The following is a 20,175-nucleotide window of genomic DNA, read 5'->3' on the forward strand; positions in this document are numbered from 1 at the left end:
AAGATTTGAAAGAGATATGTGTTTTTTTGGATGCTTGTAAAATGCGTGCCAAGGTCTTGCTTTTATAGACTCTTTGTGTCTGGTCAAAAAACCATTGGAAGAGTTATGACTTTTGAGAAAATCCTGTTAAGAGTTATAACTCTTAACTTTTTCTTCAAAAGTATTCACTGTTAATCGATTACCACATTGGTGTAATCGATTACACAATGTATTTTATGAAAAGTTGTGACTCTTCACAATTGGATTTGAATTTCAACGTTCAGATTCACTTGTAATCGATTACTAATATAGTGTAATCAATTACACTATTTGAAAATTATTTTCGAACGTTACAAATCATTTAAAAACATTTTGAAAACCAATCTGGTCACTGGTAATCGATTACTGCCAACTGGTAATCGATTACTAGAGAGTAATCACTCTGGTAACTTTAGAAAATTTGAGAAAATTCTTTTGGAAAAAAAAACTATTCTATTTGGTTTTTGAAAAAATCTTTTAATACTTATCCTATATGAAGTCTTGACTTGTTGCTTATTGATTTCTTCTCTTGAATCTTGAATCTTGGATTGGATTCTTGATGCTTGATCTAGAAGTCTTGAATCAATCACTTGGGCTTTTGGCATCATCAAAATTTCTTGGTTCATCATCATGAAGCTTGCTTCTACACTGGAGGACTGCCACGGTGTACAAAAACGAAGTCATTGGAGGCTACGTCACTAGAAGAGTACTTAGCATACTAGTAAATTTGTCTATCGAGGCAATTGCTCTAGCCATTAGTTGTGAGCATTGTGGCACAAAGTTCATGAATAGTTGGGGAGATGAATTGGAAGACCACTTTGGGCACTCCTTGTGGGGAACCAACTGGGCTAAGACCTCAAGACATTATGGAACCTTATTGAGCAAGGCCAAAATATTTGAGTAGATAGTCAAAAAGGAAATCATTGACAAACAGGGCTCAAAGGATTTCTTGTCCAATGCCTACTAGTTTATTCTGTACCATCTTATGGAGGTCATTCCTTTTGACTTGCCCTAAATTCTCTTCAACTGCTTGCAAGTAAAGTGATGAAGGACAAGAGCATTAGGAAAGACATCTACCATAGAGTTGTCCTCACTAAGGTATTTGAAGCCCAGGAGTAATAAGGAAGTTCCTATATGAGACACCCATAGATGTGCAAGATAAAATCTACTTGGACAGAGTGTTTCTACCTAAGCAGAAAGCCTTCAGCCAAGAGAACATCTCGAAGATGAGGCTAATAGATGATGGCTCATTCCAACAAAATTCCTAAATGGAGGATTCCGTACTCTCTTAACTTCATCAGAAGTTTGGACATAACAATGGGTGAGATGACCAACTAAACACAATTTGAAAACATTATCACATAATTAAAGAAATATCAATTACAGTTTAGGTACATAATGTAACACCCTGATATATATATATATATATATATATATTAATAATTATGTTTGATGTTTGATTGTATTTGTTGTGTTATTTTATCCATAATTATTTTCAAGGAGGTTAATTTATTTAATAGAGGGGTGTGGGTAGATAAGGATCTAGCTTCTCAAAGAAGCCTCTTGAGAAAGCTTCTCAAAGAAGCCACGAGGAAGCTTCTTGAGGAAGCCTCTTAATGAAGCTTCTTGAGGAAGCTACATGAGCTGCGTCGGTAAAAACACTACCCAACCTTTGTTAACCGTGGGATCTTCTCGAAATTTGGTCTGCAGCTTCACAAGACAATTGTACACGCTTTAACCGTTGGGATCTTCGAGAAGATGTATAGAGTGTGCGCGACATTTCCGTGTCCGAGACCATTTATCACTTGAGCGTTTTCAGCCTTTGCATTCGTGTAACTTAGGAAAAACACCATTTCTTCTTCTTTCTTTCTTACAAAGCCATTTCTAACGTCCCAAGCACATTCTCCATCACCCACAGCCACCATTAGCCACCACAAACCGCCATTGTTCTCTGTTGCAACCCCACACTGAGAGAACCCTTCGACCGAAGCGAAATCTTCCAACTTGGCTTGCGATTTCGATAGAGAACGAAACCCTAATCTGACCTTTCATTTTCTTTTGAGGTAACCATTGTTCTATGCTTGTTTCTTGTTAGTTTCAGCTTGTCTTTGCATCTTTTCTGACTTTGGAACCACCATTGCATGTTTTACGTTTCCTCTAAAAAACCCTAGAGAAAGAGACTTTGTAAACGCTATCTTTTCATGAAATGCATGTTATTTTCGTAACATACACTGAACCACGGTCACATTGGCGTGGTCAGAATTTCCAAATGATATCCCTTTGTAAAACCCGAAATGCTCTCAGCTCTTTCATGTAGTGATGTGAGTGTTTGACCTAGAACACTGTTATTAGCTTTGTTTTCTGAAATCCATATTAAGTCTCCTCATTTTGGTATGGTAGAGGATTGCATGGAACCGACGAGCGGAAAAGAAAAAGACATCTCCAAGTGACGTGACAAGGAAACTGCGGGTAGCTCACAATAGGTGAGGGGAGTTTATTATAAAACTTACCGTTTTAACACCATAGCTAGAGTCAAGGAACTTAGCTGTGAGGATATCTGCCTGTCCCTGTTGCATGTTGATTTTTCTTCAAAGAAAATTACGTTTTAACTAATGGGATGCGATAAAATTGTTATTGATATGCATGCTGGTTTTTTTCAGGAGAACCTATGTTTTTGACGAATGGGATGCGATATATATATATATATATATATTTGTGCGAAATTCGATTTGTTGTTGATGTCGCTATTAAGGATTTTAATTGATATGTGATGATACTGATAATTATGATGATATTGATTTGAGATGACGTTGTTAATAGAGACTATGTCAACATGAATTGTTATTATTGATGAATATGTGAATATGAAATGAGGTTGCTGTTGTTGTTGCTAACGTCATTGAGATGAGATGATATTTATGTTGTGAATGACATGGAAATGGAATGTTGATTGATGTTGGAAATGCATTGGCATGTGCATGTTCGTGGAGCGCACTGTGCACTGACCTTCCAGGGTCTTTGGCACTAGCTTTTAGCCACGTTCATACGTTGGATGTTGTGTATGTTCGTGGGAGGCACTGTGCACTGACCTTCCAGGGTCTTTGGCACGAGCTTTTGGCCACGATCATACATCGTATAGAGTGTATGTCATGGGGGGTAGAGTGCACTGACCTTGTTGGATGGCCCAGACGTGGGTAACTAGCGTGGTTAGAGAATCTAAGCATTTCTGAGGGGATGCTTAGGCGCTTTAATTGGTCCATGGTCTTTGACACTTACTTTTGGCTGTGATCATGGCTCATAGGACACAGGAAATAGAATAACTGTGGCCAAGTGTACTTTGTACTAGGGGGCTGTCACCTGGTAGGGAACACCTTTGGGCTCCCAGGCTGATCACCTATGGGAGGAGGGCTATTACGTGCACAACCGGGTGGTCTCTCAAACTCAACACAGTTCCCTAAGTGAGAGTGCCGTGTGAACACGCTTAGGCTATTTCCTGAGACTTGGTTGTTGTTGGTACGTACCATATTGCATTTGAGTGTTGAGTCAGGTGCATGCATCATTCTGTGCAGTTTTGATTGGGTCCATGGATGGATGATGAGTAATTGTTGGATGTGGATGATGAGTAATTGTTGGATGTGGATGATGAATATTATTTGGATATGAGTGTTGAATAATGATTGTTGTGTATGCTCATCATGTTTGCCTATGTTCCTTGCTAATTGTGGTTATTTGTAATTGGTATTGGTTCTTTTTTTAATGAACTCACCCTTACAATTTTGTATTGTGAAGTTGATACCTGTGATGATCACGAACATTGTTCGTGGAAGCAGAATGATAGTAGTAGGGTGCAAGAAGTAAGATTCTGGTGAGGAGCCGCCGAGCCGACGTGATGACGTTGGCGTTATTTTGGGAGACAGTTGTGTTTTGTAATCAACTCCTCCGTAGTTGGTTTTTAAGTTTTATTTTGTTGAGTTAAAGATGTAAAACTGGGATTTTAATTATACCTATGAACAAATTTAATTTTTGTTTATGTGTACGACGTGTATTGAGTTACTGTTTCTATATAATTATGGATATAATTATGCAAATTAAGGGAGTTCTTTTTATAAAAATTAAAATTATCGGGTATTAGAGTGTTGATATCGTAGCGACGAGGCGGGTCATTATATTTAGTGGTATCAGAGAAGGTTGAACCTTTCGGCCAATGAGTTGTGAGTCTGCTATGTTTTTCTGTGCATTCTCTGGTTTTTTTGTTGAATGCTTGGTGTTGGTTGTTTGTTGATGTTTGATGTTCGTTGTTTGCTATTAGCACTTACTCACTAGTTGTGTTCCTACGAGCTATAGAGATTTGATTGTTGTAGTTATATTGAATTTTGTAGAAGCAAAGCTTCATGGTGAATCAAAGGTGATTCAAAGGTGTTTTGATGATAACAATGATGATAACAAAAGATGATGACAAAGGTGATGACAAAAAGCTCAAAGATCAATCAAAGAACAACTCAAGTGAATCAAGAACAATTCAAGAGTTCAAGATAAGAATCAAGAAGAATTAAAGACTCAAGAAGAAAGTTTAGAGTCAAGAATCAAGATTCAAGATTCAAGATCTCAAGAATCAAGATCAAGATTCAAGACTCAAGATTCAAGAATCAAGAGAAGGCTTAATCAAGATAAGTATGAAAAGTTTTTCTCAAAAATTGAGTAGCACATGATTTTTCACAAAACATGTTTACCAAAGAGTTTTTGCTCTCTGGTAATCGATTACCAGATTGTTGTAATTGATTACCAGTAGCAAAATTGTTTTGAAAAAGTTTTCAAATTGAATTTACAATGTTCCAATTAATTTCAAAAAGTTGTAATCGATTACAATGTTTTGGTAATCGATAACCAGTGCCTTTGAATGTTGAAATTCAAATTCAAATGTGAAGAGTCACATCGTTTCACATAAAAGCTTTGTGTAATCGATTACCAGTGATTGTTTCTGAATAAAATCAAAAGATGTAACTCTTCAAAAGGTTTTTGACTTTTTCAAATTGGTTTTAAGTTTTTCTAAAAGTTATAACTCTTCTAAATGGTCCTCTTGGCTAGACATGAAGAGTCTATAAATGCAAGGCTTTGATTTGCTTTTCAATACACTTTTACACTTATTCAATCAATCCTTTACAAGTCTTGAATCTCTTTGAACTTCTTCTTCTTCTTTGTACCAAAAGCTTTCTAAAGTTTTCTGGTTTTCTAAACCTTGAAAACTTGTGCTATTCATCTTTTCATTCTCTTCTCCCTTTGCCAAAAAGAATTCGCCAAGGACTAACCGCCTGAATTCTTTTTGTGTCTCTCTTCTCCCTTTTCCAAAAGAACAAAGGACTAACCGCCTGAATTCTTTTGTGTCTCCCTTCTCCCTTGTCAAAGAATTCAAAACGACATAGTTTGAGAATTCTTTTGATTCTTCCCATTCCCTTATACAAAAGTTTTCAAAGGACTAACCGCCTGAGAATTCTTTTGTATCCCCATTCACAAAGTTTCAAAGGTTTAACTGCCTGAGAACTTTGTCTTAACACATTGGAGGGTACATCCTTTGTGGTACAAGTAGAGGGTATATCTACTTGGGTTTGACTGAGAACAAGAGAGGGTACATCTCTTGTGGATCAGTTCTAGTAGAGGGTACATCCACTAGGTTCAAAGAGAACAAGGGAGGGTACATCCCTTGTGGATCTTTGCTTGTAAAAATATTTTTACAAGGTTGAAAGAAATCTCAAGGATCGCAGGTCGCTTGGGGACTGGATGTAGGCACGGGTTGTTGCCGAACCAGTATAAAAACTCTTGTGTGTTTGTCTCCTTCTTCCCTACTCTTGTAATTTCCGCTGTGCATTTAATTTCCGCTTTTACTTTCTATTAAGTTTCTCTTCTACTCCTTATTCTCTTAACAACTTAAGTAAAAGCCTTAGAAGAGTAAATTTTTAATTAGTAAAGGTTTAGGAATAATTAATTCAACCCCCCTCTTAATTATTCTGAGGCCACTCGAACCAACAAGTGGTATCAGAGAAGGTATCTTGTAGAAAGTCTAACCACTTCAAGATAGATGGCCTCCTCAAATCCCTTATTTCCTGAAGGAAATTCCATTCACAAACCACCCATTTTCAATGGTGAGGGTTACCATTATTGGAAAACCCGCATGCAGATATTCATTGAAGCCATAGATCTAAATATTTGGGAAGCAATAGAATTAGGACCACACATACCCACTATAGTAGATGTAAGCACAAGCACTACAACCCAAAAACCTAGAGATAAGTGGACAGAAGAAGATAGGAGAAAAATCCAGTATGTTCTCAAAGCCAAAAACATCATCACTTCAGCCTTAGGAATAGATGAGTACTTTAGAGTGTCAAATTGTACTAATGCCAAGGATATGTGGGATACTCTCCAGTTAACCCATGAAGGAACCACAAATGTAAAGAGGTCTAGAATAAATACCCTTACCCATGAATATGAATTATTTAGGATGAACCCAAATGAAAATATCCATAGTTTGCAAAAAGGATTTACACATATAGTAAACCATCTTGCATCTTTAGGAAAAATCTTTCCTAATGAGGATTTAATTAATAAAGTCTTAAGATGTTTAAGTAGGGAATGGCAGCCCAAGGTAACTGCTATTTCTGAAAGTAAAGACTTTTCTTCCATGTCTCTTGCCACTTTATTTGGTAAATTGCAGGTACACGAGATGGTACTTCAACGCCTCAATCTGAATGAAGAAAATGACAAAAAGAAGAGAAGCATAGCCCTTAAAGCCTCATCTTCAATACAAGAAGAAAACGAAGAAGAAGATTCAAATGATGAAGAAGATTTTTCCTTCTTTGTTAAGAAATTTCAGAAATACATCAAGAAAAGAAGAATTGATAGGCGTTAGAATTTCAATAATGGAAGAAAATCACAAGATGATTCTCAAGTCCTTAGGTGTTACAAATGCAACCAAATTGGTCACATCAAGGCCAACTGTCCGTCAAATGAAGAATGGTCGGAAAAAAGTGAAAAGAAAAGATTTGACGAAAGAAGAACTAAGAAAGCATACATTGCATGGGATGACAATGATTCATCCGATGGTTCAGAAAAGGAGATTAATCTTCTAACAAAATATTATGAAAGTGACGAGAACATCTCACAAGGATGAAAAACAAGGAGAAAAAGCATGATCCTCATCTTTGAAGATCTAGACACTTCAATCCTGAAAAAGGTAATATCAAAACCATTATCTTATTAAAATTTCTCTTAAAGTTGAAATTTTTATTCATGCAATTTGATTATGATGACTAACAATTCTTTATTTGTTTGTCTTTTGATTGTTTGAAATCATGAGTATATTTGCTTGATTGATTTCATCTTATTTGCATGAAATATTCATTCATATATTTAAGTAAAATCAATATTCTTCATACTTGTGTTTTGATTGTTTTGATAAAATTGATTATCTTCATTTTTTAATGTTTTTGCATGATATGATATGTGAATTACATGATTGAGAATTATTCATAAAGTGTTTTCAAATATATTTTTCATAAAAAAAAGGTATTTTGATATTAACTCAAAACTTCTTCTCTCCTAGAAAGCCTTTTGTTTTTGTTTTCTGGATAAAATAACCACTGGTAATCGATTACCATAATAGTGTAATCGATTACAAGCAGTTATTTCTGGCAATGTTGCTCTCTGGTAATCGATTGCCATTTTTGTGTAATCGATTACAACGCGTCCCTGCACCTATATATTCAGATTTCGAATTCTGAAACCTGCAACTCTTCTCTCTCTCGAAAACCCTCGCCCCCAAATTTTCTTCCAACCATATCTCACTCAATTCAAATCACTACCCACAAAGCCCAAACTTTATCTTTTTTCACTCATTTTCATTTGAACCGATTGAAATCTTGAAAAAACTCCTCAAATGGCGGAACCCTCGAAGAAGCGGAAAGGCACTTCAAGTCGAAGTCAGCGGCATAAGTAAAAACCTTAGAAGAATAAATTTTTAATTAGTAAAGGTTTAGGAATAATTAATTCAACCCCCCATTCTTAATTATTTTGAGGCCACCCGATCCAACAAATTTGTTTTTCTGGTGTCTGCTATACCATGAATTTCAATGTCGGGTCACGAATTATTAGACTGGCCACCTGTATAATTTGTGAAGGGCGTTGGAAAGATATGGCAAGCGATCAGAAAATGAAAATGTTTTAAAGTGGGTGTTAATGTCTTGAGTCATCAACTCTCAAGAGTAATTGAGTAGGAATTTGTGATGCTTTTGATTGTTGTGTGGTTCTTTGTTTGTGTGTATTCCTTCCATGTCTGACCCCATACTTTTTGAGCAAGGCATACATGGATCTATTACAAAAATGGGTGCCTTGATCACTAACGATGGCTCTAGGGACTCCAAACCTGCAAAACAGATTAGATCTAACAAAATCCAGAACAACCTTAGCATCATTAGTTCTGGTGGCTTTGGCTTCCACCCACATTGAAACACAATCAACAACAAGGAGAATATAAACAAAAGCAAAAGAGACAGGGAAAGGCCCTATAAAATCTATACCCTAGACATCAAATACCTCACAAAACAACATGGGTTGTTGAGGCATTTGTTGTCTCTATGAAAGTGAGTCGCCTGCTCTCTGAAAAGGCTCACAAGTGCTACAGATTCTCCACGCATCCTTGAAGATGGTGGGCCAATAGAAACCACAGTCAAGCACCCTGCGAGCTGTCTTCTGTATGCCAAGATGGCCACCTGATGCGGAAGAATGACAGAATTGCAGGACCGAGTCAATCTCGTGGTCTGGAATGCATCTCCTAATAACCTGGTCACTGCACAACATCCACAAATAGGGGTCATCCCAAATATAATGCTTAGCATCGCTCTTAATTTTATCATTTTGAGCTTTAGATGCTAATGGAGGAAAAACAGAAGCAACCATATAATTCACAATATTAGCAAACCAGGGAGTGGGGAAGGAATCAGAAATACTATACAGAATGTACAAAGGGTCATCCGGAAAATCATCCCAAATGGGTGTGTCCTCAGACACACGCTCAATCCTACTCAGATGGTCAACCACGAGGTTCTATGCACCACTCCGATCACGGATCTCCAAATCAAACTGTTGGAGCCAAAGCATCCACCTGATCAATCTAGGCTTTGATTCAGCCTTCTTCAATAGATACTTTAGAGCTGCATGGTCAGTATAAACAATAACACGAGTACCAAGCAAATATGAACGAAATTTCTCAAGAGCAAAAACTATCACTAATAGCTCCTTCTCTGTGGTAGTGTAATTTTCTTGAGCAGCATCCAAAGTTCTGGAAGCGTAGTAGATTACTCGAGGTAGCTTATCAATCTTTTGAGCAAGGACAACCCCCAATGCATAATTGGATGCATCGCACATTATCTCAAATGGGGCTGTCCAATCAGGTGCCTAAATGATAGGGGTGGTAGTCACCGCACGCTTTAGGCAATCCAAAGCCTCTTTGCATCGATCATCAAAATCAAACTCCACCTCCTTTTGCAGGAGATTGGATAGTGGAAGGGCCACTTTGCTAAAATCCTTGATAAAGCGGTGGAAGGGCCACTTTGCTAAAATCCTTGATAAAGCGCCAATAAAACCCTGCATGACCATGAAAAGAACGAACCTCTCACACGCAAGAGGGGTAAGGAAATTGTGAAATAACATCTATTTTTGCAGGGTCTACCTCTATGCCCCTATTCGAAATGATATGCCCTAAAACTATACCTTATTCTACCATGAAGTGACATTTTTCAAAATTTAGCACAAGGTTAGTTTCAATGCATCTATTAAGAACTCTATCCAGACTATCCAAACATGCATCAAAAGAGGATCCATAAACAGTAAAATCATCCATAAACACCTCTATGCAACTCTCTAAAAAATCATTGAAAATGCTAAGCATACACCGCTGGAAGGTACCAGGGGCGTTGCATAGGCCAAAGGGCATCCTCCTATTGGCAAAAGTGCCAAATGGACAGGTGAATGTGGTCTATTCTTGATCCTCAGGAGCAATATGAATTTGTAAATAACCAGAAAAGCCATCATGAAAACAGTAATGAGACTTACCTGCCAAGCGCTTAAGCATTTGATCAATGAATGGTAGGGGAAAATGATCTTTTCTGGTTACCTGATTCAGCCTCCTATAATCAATGATTACTCGCCAGTTGTTCTGCACTCTTGTGGGGATAAGCTCATCCATTTCATTCTTGATCACTGTGAGGCCTGTCTTCTTAGGAACCACTTGGACTGGACTCACCCACTGGCTGTCAGAAATGGGGTAGATGATTCTAGCTTGTAAGAGCTTGGTCACTTCCTTTTTCACCACATCTAGAATGACGGGGTTGAGTCGCCGCTATGGCTGCCTCACTAGCTTAGCTCCATCCTCTAAAAGTATCCTATGCATGCAGGTAGATGGGCTAATACCAGGAATGTATGCTAAAGTCCATCCAATGGCTTTCTTGTGTTTCTTAAGAACTAGCAACAACTTCTCCTCTTGCTCAGCAGCAAAGGAGGCAGAGATGATCACTAGAAATTTTTCCTCGTCCTCCAAGTAAGCATATTTGAGGGTTGCTGGTAAGGGCTTCAACTCCGGTGTGGGTGGTGGCTGAACAGTGGGAGGAATCATGGTAGGAGAAGAAGAAGGTTCCTCAGCCTGTACCTCATAAAGCAAGTAAGAAGTATATGTACTTCCTACAACATGGTTAGTGCATTCTGACTCTAAAAAATCAACATCAAGGGGTACAACACCCAGAAAATCAGAACCAGACTCAAATTGAAATTCACTCTCAGCATAAAAATCAGATACAGGATCAAATTCAAACTCAGATTCAGATTCAATGCATAAGGAATGACAAGTATGCGGATCAGATAAAAATGGATGTTTCCTACCATAAAGAACAGAATCAAAATCAAACATATAATCATCAAGATCTTCCATCTTTTTGTTTGGAAATTCTCTAGGTGGGAATGGAAGAGGGATAGGAGGCTGCTGTAAGTCAGAATTACTAGAAGAAGGTCCACCTGCATGAAATTTTTTGTTAGGAAGCTTTCTCTTTTGTGCAACTGTCTCATCCTTTTTTTCAGGTGTAGAATGAAGCTTGACAGGTTCAGGTGCAGGTGTTGCTACTGGTGGAGGCACTTGAATTTGGTTGCTAGACCTCAAGGTGATGACACTCACATTTTTCGGATTTTGCACAGTTTGTGAAGGCAATTTGTCAGAATTTTGGGACTGAGCTTGGTTCATCTGAGTAGCCATCTGCCCCATCTGATTTGTTAGACTTTGAATGGAGGCTCTTATCTCTTGCTGAAATTGCATATTATGCATGGTCATTTTGCCTCACTAACTCTTCTAAGGGAGGTTGAGGAGGAGCCTAAGTTGCTTGTTGTCTTTGTGGTGACTGCTGCTATTGCTGTTGCTGTATTGGAGGAGGAACATATGGCTTGCTTGGACCAGCAACATTTTGAAAAGGAGGGACAGACTGTTGTTGTTGTGGAGGACTTGTCCATCTCAGATTTGGATGATTCCTCCAACCTGGATTGTATCTATTGCTTGAAAGGTCATAATTATTCTGCTGTTTTTGGTTTTGCTACTGAGGAGGTCTATTATAAATGTTTGCAGCATAAGCTTCAAGTTGCTCATTGACTCCAGATTGCTGCAAAGAAAGACAGAGATTTGTATGGTGATCCACAGAAGAACATAGACCACAGACTCTTGCAGCAGGTGTAGATTTCTGATTCATGGCAAGCTGGGTTACTAGGTTGACCAAGGCATTAAGTTTTCCCTCAAGCTTTTTATTTTTAGTAGATGAAGATGAATCCGTGGCCACCTCATGGACTCCTCTAAGGACAATAGCATCATTTCTTGCACTGAATTGTTGGGAGTTGGAAGCCATCTTCTCAATCAAATTCCTAGCTTCAGCAGGGGTCATATCACCAAGAGCTCCACCATTGGCAGCATCAATCATATTCCTATCCATGTTGTTAAGTCCCTCATAGAAATATTGAAGAAGGAGTTGCTCAGAAATCTGGTGGTTAGGATAGCTTGCACACAATTTCTTGAATCTTTCCTAGTACTCATACAAGCTTTCTCCACTAAGTTGCCTGATGCCTGAAATGTCTTTTCTGATGGCAGTGGTCCTAGATGCAGGGAAGATTTTCTCCAAGAACACCCTCTTAAGGTCATCCCAGCTGAAAACGGACCTGGGAGCAAGGTAGTATAGCCAATCTTTTGTCACTCCCTCCAGAGAATGAGGAAAAGCCTTTAGAAAGATATGATCTTCTTGGACATCAGGGGGCTTCATGGTGGAACAAAAAATATGGAACTCCTTAAGATGCTTATGAGGATCTTCACCTGCAAGACCATGAAACTTTGGCAGCAAATGTATTAGTCCAGTCTTGAGAACATATGAAACACCCTCATCAGGATATTGAATGCACAAGCTTTCATAAGTGAAATCAGGTGTAGCCATCTCCCTAAGAGTCCTCTTACGAGGTGGAGGTTGAGCCATGTTCTCAGTATGAAAATTAGTAGTGGAATGTTCAAAATCAGAATATTCGGAATCACCTTCAACAGAATGCTTAGAATGCTCAAAATGCACAGAATGACCAGGATTCACACTATGCCTAACTAATCTATGAAAGGTTCTATCTATTTCAGGATCAAAGGGTTGTAAATCACCTGGATTGCCCCTAGTCATGCACTATATGAAGCAAATAGTGTGTTTCTCAACAAGCACCTAACAAGGGGGTAAAACTACAGCTATACTCAAACGATATCAAAATGAGGTGAAATTTCGTGAAGAACACCCTAAAATCATGAAAAGATATCACAAAAAATTTCAAACAAAAATTCAAAGTCTAACTATGAAAACTACCTAAGCAAAGTTTAGAAAAATAAGACAATAATACTAAAAAAATAAAAAAAACTTAGTAAACGGCTGATTTTTGGAGTTTGGGAGCCCCAACTAGCTTCAGCATGTTGCCACAATATGGGAAATTTTTTTCTACCCCAAATGCTTATAATAATAGTTATTCTGATACTCGGAGCAAAAGTTATGGCCGTTTGAAGTTTTGCTAAAAACAAGTTCCCAAAATTTTTCTCTCAAATACTGCCACACTAAGTGCTCCTGGTATTTTTCACGCGAAATATGGATCAAAAGAAGCTACCACACAAAAATTCAGCCAAAAATAACAACTCTAAATATCAAAACAAAAATCGCTAATTAAATTGCAACATCCGTCACTAATCACTGTTCAGCACTGTTCACAGCAAAACAAAAGGCTGAATCAGTCGCTAAAATAGTCGCTAAACAGGGAATGCAACTGAAATGCAAAACAGAACGCTACAAAAAGTAAGATAACTAAACACTATTATGAACCTTTGGCCCACTGCTCCCCGGTAACGGCGCCAAATTTGATCGAGGCCATACCCGAATCAAATAAACATTAAAAGTTGCAGTATCTAGGAAGTGATCCTAGGTCGTCTTCCAACGAGCAATGATCAACCAAACGTTCATAACAGATTGTAATAAAACAATAACGAATTGTGGGGGTTGTTTGTTTTTGTAAATTAAACAGCAAGTAATAAAATATCAGAATTAAAACACGTTGTTTCCCCTTGATTCACAAGCAAGTCTCTTATCCTAGGTTAAGAGGATTTATCCTTTATCAGTTCAACCACTTAATCCAACCCTAAATTAAATTACTAAGCGAAATTTAACATAAGGCATTCATTATGTGATTAAGCAACACATACACCAATTAATCATGAACGAAACTGATCATTAAGCATGAACGTAAATTAAGCGCAGAGACAATTAATCAAGCACTAAGCATGCATGGATTAATAGCAACAAATACAGAGTAATTGGTGAAGAGGAAAAACTGATCAGAATTTAATAGTAATACTAAAATCTCAAAGATAGCTGTGCTTGATCCTCAAGAGAAAACAACGCTAGAGACTTAGCCTTCCATTAATCAATAGAAAACGAAATTGTAGTAGAAAACTAAGAAAACTAGAATTATTCTCCAAAACGAAAAAACTAAAAACGAAAAGAGAGAGAGAGAGCCTAAAACTAGAACCTTGGTGCTTTTATATAGTTCTCAGCCCCAAAGCTTACAAATCTGTTTTAAGTCTAAGCCCATAAATAAAATAAAATCTAGATAAGATAAGACAAAATCTAGATGAAATAATATCTAGATGAAATAAAATCTAGATAAGATAAGATATAGATGAAATAATATCTAGATGAGATAAAATCTAGATATGATAAGATAAAATCTAAATTAAATAATATCTAGATAAAATAAAATCTAGATAAGATAAGATTTGGTAGAATAAAATTGTCAGCTCTCTTCAAGTCCAAGCCCAATTCCGGATTCAAGCCCAATTACTTATAATTCTTCTGAAATTAAATTAAAAACACAAAATTAATCCAGTAGGCCCAAATGATAAAACTGCATAATTAATTTGACAATTAAGGCTAATCAGTAATTAAAATGGTGACAAAAAGGGTTAAGAAATATGAGAAAATGATGACACATTAGTGACTCCCCTAGTTGCCCTAAGTGCTAAGCATAATATCGCTTGACGATATCGGCGTTCACAGGTGACGGCAATTCTTCATCATCCATGTTGTCGAACACTAGTGCTCCTCCGGAGAATGCCTTTTTCATGATAAAAGGCCCTTCGTAGTTTGGAGCCCACTTTCCCTTATTGTCCCTTAGGGCTTGGGATACTTTCTTTAGAACAAGGTCCCCCTCATTGAATTTGCACAAGCGTACCTTTTTGTCGAAAGCATTCTTCACCCGTCTCTGGTACAAACGCCCGTGGCTCATAGCTGCTAGACGCTTGCCTTCGATAAGATTGAGCTGATCAAAGCGTTCTTAGGCCCACTCCGATTCTTCCAATCCAGACTCTACTAGAATCCTCAAAGAAGGGACTTTCACCTCGAATGGCAGCACGACTTCCATTCCATACACCAATGAAAACGGTGTTGCCCCGGTTGATGTGCATACCGAGGTTCGATAACCATGCAGCACGAAAGGAAGCATTTCGTGCCAATCCTTATACGACACGATCATCTTTTGAATAATCTTTTTGATGTTCTTGTTGGCCGCCTCAACTGCCCCATTCATCTTGGGTCTGTAAGGAGTGGAATTGTGATGTTGGATCTTGAAATCCTTGCGCATTTCCTTCATCATCTTGTTATTCAGATTGGTGGCATTGTCTGTGACAATCTTCCTGGGCAATCCATACTGGCAGATTATCTCCTTTTTGATGAATCTGACTACCACGCTCCTCGAGACACTAGAGTATGAGGCAACATCAACCCATTTGGTGAAGTAGTCGATCACAACCAAGATGAAGCGATGCTCGTTCGAAGCCTTGGGCTCAATGGCCCCGATCACATCTATTCCCCACATGGAGAAGGGCCACGGTGTTGCCAAAACGTTCAAAGGCATGGGCAGAGCGTTGACATTGTCTGTGAATGTCTGGCACTTGCGGCATTTCTTAACATGGATACAACAGTCGCTCTCCATGGTGAGCCCGTAATATCCCGCCCTCAGAATCTTTCGGGCCATAGCATGCCCGTTGGCATGAGTTCTGAAGGAACCTTCGTGGACTTCTACTAGCATCTATTTAGCCTCCCTGACACCCACACATCGGAGTAAAACCATGTCATGGTTTCTTTTGTACAGAATGCTTCCACTCAAGAAGAAATCGATTGCCAACCTTCTTAATGTTCTTTATCGTTGTCAGAAGCCTCTTGTGTGTACTCCTTGTTTTTGATGTATCGCTTGATGTCGAAGTACCAAGGTTTACCGTCTTGTTCCTCTTCTATTAAACAACAATGCATGGGCTTGCCGCGACATCTGAACTCGATGTACGACAAGTCTCCATGCGGAGTCAGCTGGAACATGGATGCTAGAGTGGTGAGCGCATCGACCATTTGATTCTCTTCTCTGGTAATGTGGTGGAAAGAGACATCATCGAAGAACTCAACAAACTTCTTGATGTAAGTTTGATAGGGTATTAGCTTATGATCCCTAGTCTCCCATTCTCCCCTCAGCTGGTGAATCACCAAGGCTGAGTCTCCATACACTTTGAGCAACATGACGTTGAAGTCAATTGCCGCTTGGATCCTGAGGGCACATGCCTCTTATTCGGCCGTGAATGGAATGCATTGATTGTCGGGAGAGACCAAAGACACCCCAACGCCATGGCCTAGGGCGTTGGACGCGCCGACGAACCACAAGATCCACTTATCCCTGTCCTTATCCTCTAACTTTTCTTCGAACAAGGCCATGATGTCTTCATACGGAAACTCTGGATGCAAGGGCTGGTAATCACTGAGAGGCTGCTGAGCCAAATAGTCTACCAAGGCGCTTCCCTTTATAGCCTTTTGGATGACATAGATGATTTCAAACTCAGATAGCAAAACTAGCCACCGAGTGATTCACCCCGTAAGAGCTGGCTTCTCGAAAATGTACTTGACTAGGTTCATCTTGGATACCAGCCAAGTGGTATGGCTTAACATATGCTGCCTTAGACGATGGGATGCCTATACCAAGGCACAACATGTCCTTCCAGCAGAGAGTAGTTCATCTCACAGGCCGTGAACTTTTTGCTCAAGTAATAGACAACCCATTCTCTTTTTCCGGAATTGTCGTGCTGCCCCAACATGCATCCCATCGACTCATCCAATATTGTCATGTACAGGATAAGAGGCCTCCCAGGTATCGACGGCATAAGCACATAAGGATTCATAACGCATTGTTTGATCCTTCCAAACGCCTCTTGACAATCGTCGTTCCAGCGAACAAACTGGTTCTTTCGCAAGAGTTTAAACAGCGGCTCGCAGGTAGCGGTGAGCTGTGGTATGAACCTTGCTATGTAGTTCCAACACCCCAAGAAACCTCAGACCTGCTCCTCCGTTCGCAGCTCAGGCATGTCAAGGATGACTTTCACCTTGTCGGGATCTACTTCTATCCCTCTCTGACTTATAACGAAGCCAAGTAGCTTTCCTGACTTGACCCCGAAAGTGCACTTGGGGGGGGGGGGGTTCAATCTTAGCTGGTACTTATGCCGCCATTCAAACAAATTTTGCAAGTTGATGAGGTGTTCCCTCTCTGTTCTAGATTTGGCAATCATATCATCCACGTAGACTTCAATTTCCTTATGCATCATGTCATGGAATAATGCCACCATGGCCTGCTGATAGGTTGCCCTGGCGTTCTTGAGCCCAAAGGACATCACCTTATAACAGAATATTCCCCACAAGGTGATGAACATAGTCTTCTCCATGCCCTTTGGTGCCATCTTTATTTGGTTTTAACCCGAGAATCCGTCCATGAAGGAAAACAAAGCAAAATTGGTTGTGTTATCCACAAGGACATCAATATGTGGCAAAGGAAAATTATCTTTGGGATTGGCTCGGTTTAGGTCCCGATAGTCCACACACATTTGTACTTTCCCATCTTTCTTAAGGACTAGCAAAATGTTGGCCACCCACTCAGGGTATTGAGCCACCGCCAAGAAGCCATCATCGAACTGCTTTTTCACTTCCTCTTTAATCTTTAAGGACATCTCGAGCTTCATCCTTCTTAGCTCCTGTTTCACCGGGGAACAACCGGGATTCAAAGGCAACCTATGCTGTAGAATGCCGGGGTTCAAGCCAGGCATATCTTGGTACGACCAAGCAAAGATGTCTTGGTAGTCTCGTAGCAGAGCCACTAATTCATCACAGATAGGTATGGTCATGCCTGTACCCACCTTTACCTCTTTCTTTTCATTGCCAACACCTAAGTTTACGATCTCCGTTTCTTCTTGGTGCGGCTTCATCTCTTGGTCTTCCTGAGCGACTATCCTTTCTAGCTCCGGGGAAAACTCCATATCTTCGTCTTCTTCATCCTCAGGTCAATTTGTTTCTCGTTCAAAATCGACGGCTGGGTCCTCGATATTAGTACCTTTACAGGACTCGTCGTCGGATCTATACCATTTAAACGCAAAGAAATGAACATCCAGATGAATGAGAATGGGTGAAGGCGCAAGAAAAGATGAAGGAAAAATCTTATATTATATTCTTAGATAGCAAAATACATAACGCCTTATCAAGGAGAAAACCCTAAAGCCTAGGCCCAGCTGTAGGGTTAAAACTAAAGAATTACATTGTGCCTGCCATGGAAACTTCGGGTCGTTCAACGACTTGCCAGTTTCCCAATTGAAAATCAGGAAGGCATGGCTGCACCCAGCTCGAATGCTCTTAAGGGGCTTCTTCATGTGTCATGGAGACTTTCTCTTTGTGTCTTAAGCCCGCACTTACGGAGCTTTCGCTGATGTGGCAAGGAGGGGCCTCTCTCACTTGTGGCCTTAGTTGCGGGCCCATGCCTCTGTTCCTCCTTTCTAAGACACTTCTTCTCATATCAGTCCGCGTGGGCTTATAGCCTAGCCCAAACTTCCCGCGGTTTTCCTTGATGTCTACTAAGTTGGCCTTGCCATCATTATTCTTCCCCAAGCCCATTCCAGGCTCATAACCATGCCCCAACATTACATGGGTCACCATCATTGTAGCATCAGACATGCGAGGCCGCATCGAGAGATGTTCGACCAGAATACTTGTTTACTCCCTCTTCCAAATTGGTATTACTTGTTTTTATATGGGAGTGGTCTTACCGGCAAGCGCACTAGGTCACCAAGTAAAATAATTAAAACGGAATGAACCGAGTATTGAACATAGGGAACTTGTTCATTTAGCCAAGTTTTGTTAAGTAAGCAGGCATTTGCAAACAGAAATTAATGTTTGTGAATTAAAGCAAAAGTATGTTCTATCCTAAGTAAAAGCAATAAACGAGAACAAGTGTGAAAATAGATATCTAAAGGCGTTGTGTCCTCCTATTGAGTAAGTTGATGCAATTAAAGATGTTTTTCTAATTAAAGATGTTCCTGTGTTCTATGCTGAGGACAAAAATACCAAACACTAATTCCTCCAGAGTTTCGACTAATTTAAATCAAACTTCGTTCGCAGATCCCTCTTGTTGAACTTAGCCTAATTTAAACAGCATTATACTCACAACATAATAAAGAAAACAAAAACCTTGCACACTATCCCTAGCAATGCAGTTATTCAATCCCTGCTCTATCAAGTTCTAAGGAAACAGTGCATTCCCAATGCTAAAGTCCCTAACAGCACACACAAATGGGTGATCAAGCCACAAGCATGCATACAATAAGCATAGATAGAAGTAGTGAACACATAAAACAACCTTAATTAGATATGAAAAAGAGTTTACATCAACTACTAAGTAAGAATCCCTAACTGAGGGTTTTAGCCTTTCATGGCAAGTAATCTCTTTTTACACTGAAGAAGAGGAATCAAGAGAAATTGCTTGCTTACAAAGGAGTGGGGATGTCTCCTCCACCTCTAGGAATCTCACCATCACTCAAAAACTCACTAATCTCCATAAAAGATGAAAACTTGGCCCCTTGCTCTGCTCTATGCTCTCTGAAACTCACACTCTTCAGGCCTCTCTCTTGTGAAAAGTTCTCTTTTTGGCTCCCCCTTTAATTCTGTGTAAATCAGGCTTAAAAAGGGCTTCCTAATCTCGACGTTGCACTTAGCACGAGTAAGTGAATTTGAGCTTAGCGACAATCTCACGCTAAGGCTAGAAAGCGACAGATGACTCGCTTAGCGAGTTGATAACGCGCTAAGCGCGCTTGCGTAGCAGATGCCTTTGCAGATTCCCCTTTACTCGTTAAGCGTGCTGGTGCTGGGTTTAGCCGTTGATGCGTGCTAAGCGCATTGAGCTCGCTTAGCGTGATGACTCCTTTGGCACTTCTTCAAAATAGCTTCTTTTTGCTTGAAATTAAAGAAAATTTAACATTAATTCCATGTAAGAGGCTTCTACTGAGCAATGATAAAAAAAAACAATTTTATTTACAATCCTACCAAAAATAACCATAAATTGGGAGATTTATATACATTTGGGAAAACTTTTCTATACAAAAGTTAGTCGTAAACGACGACTAACAAACTCCCCCAAATTTACAGTTTTGCTTGTCCTCAAGCAAAGAAAGAACAATTCACTTGTCCTCAAGTGACAAAAATTCACAGTGGTTCT

The 20,175-nt window shown here is 39.3% G+C and overlaps 1 protein-coding gene across 1 annotated transcript; it reads right to left on the reverse strand.

The window, feature by feature from the left end:
* Positions 1-15,794: 15,794 nt before the first annotated feature.
* Positions 15,795-16,172, reverse strand: LOC114397150. The gene has a single exon (XM_028359263.1). The coding sequence runs from the start codon at positions 16,170-16,172 to the stop codon at positions 15,795-15,797; it is 378 nt and encodes a 125-aa protein (XP_028215064.1).
* Between the last annotated feature and the right edge of the window lie 4,003 nt (positions 16,173-20,175).

This window comes from Glycine soja, chromosome 18 (assembly GCF_004193775.1).
Source record: "Glycine soja cultivar W05 chromosome 18, ASM419377v2, whole genome shotgun sequence".
NCBI lineage: Eukaryota > Viridiplantae > Streptophyta > Magnoliopsida > Fabales > Fabaceae > Glycine > Glycine soja.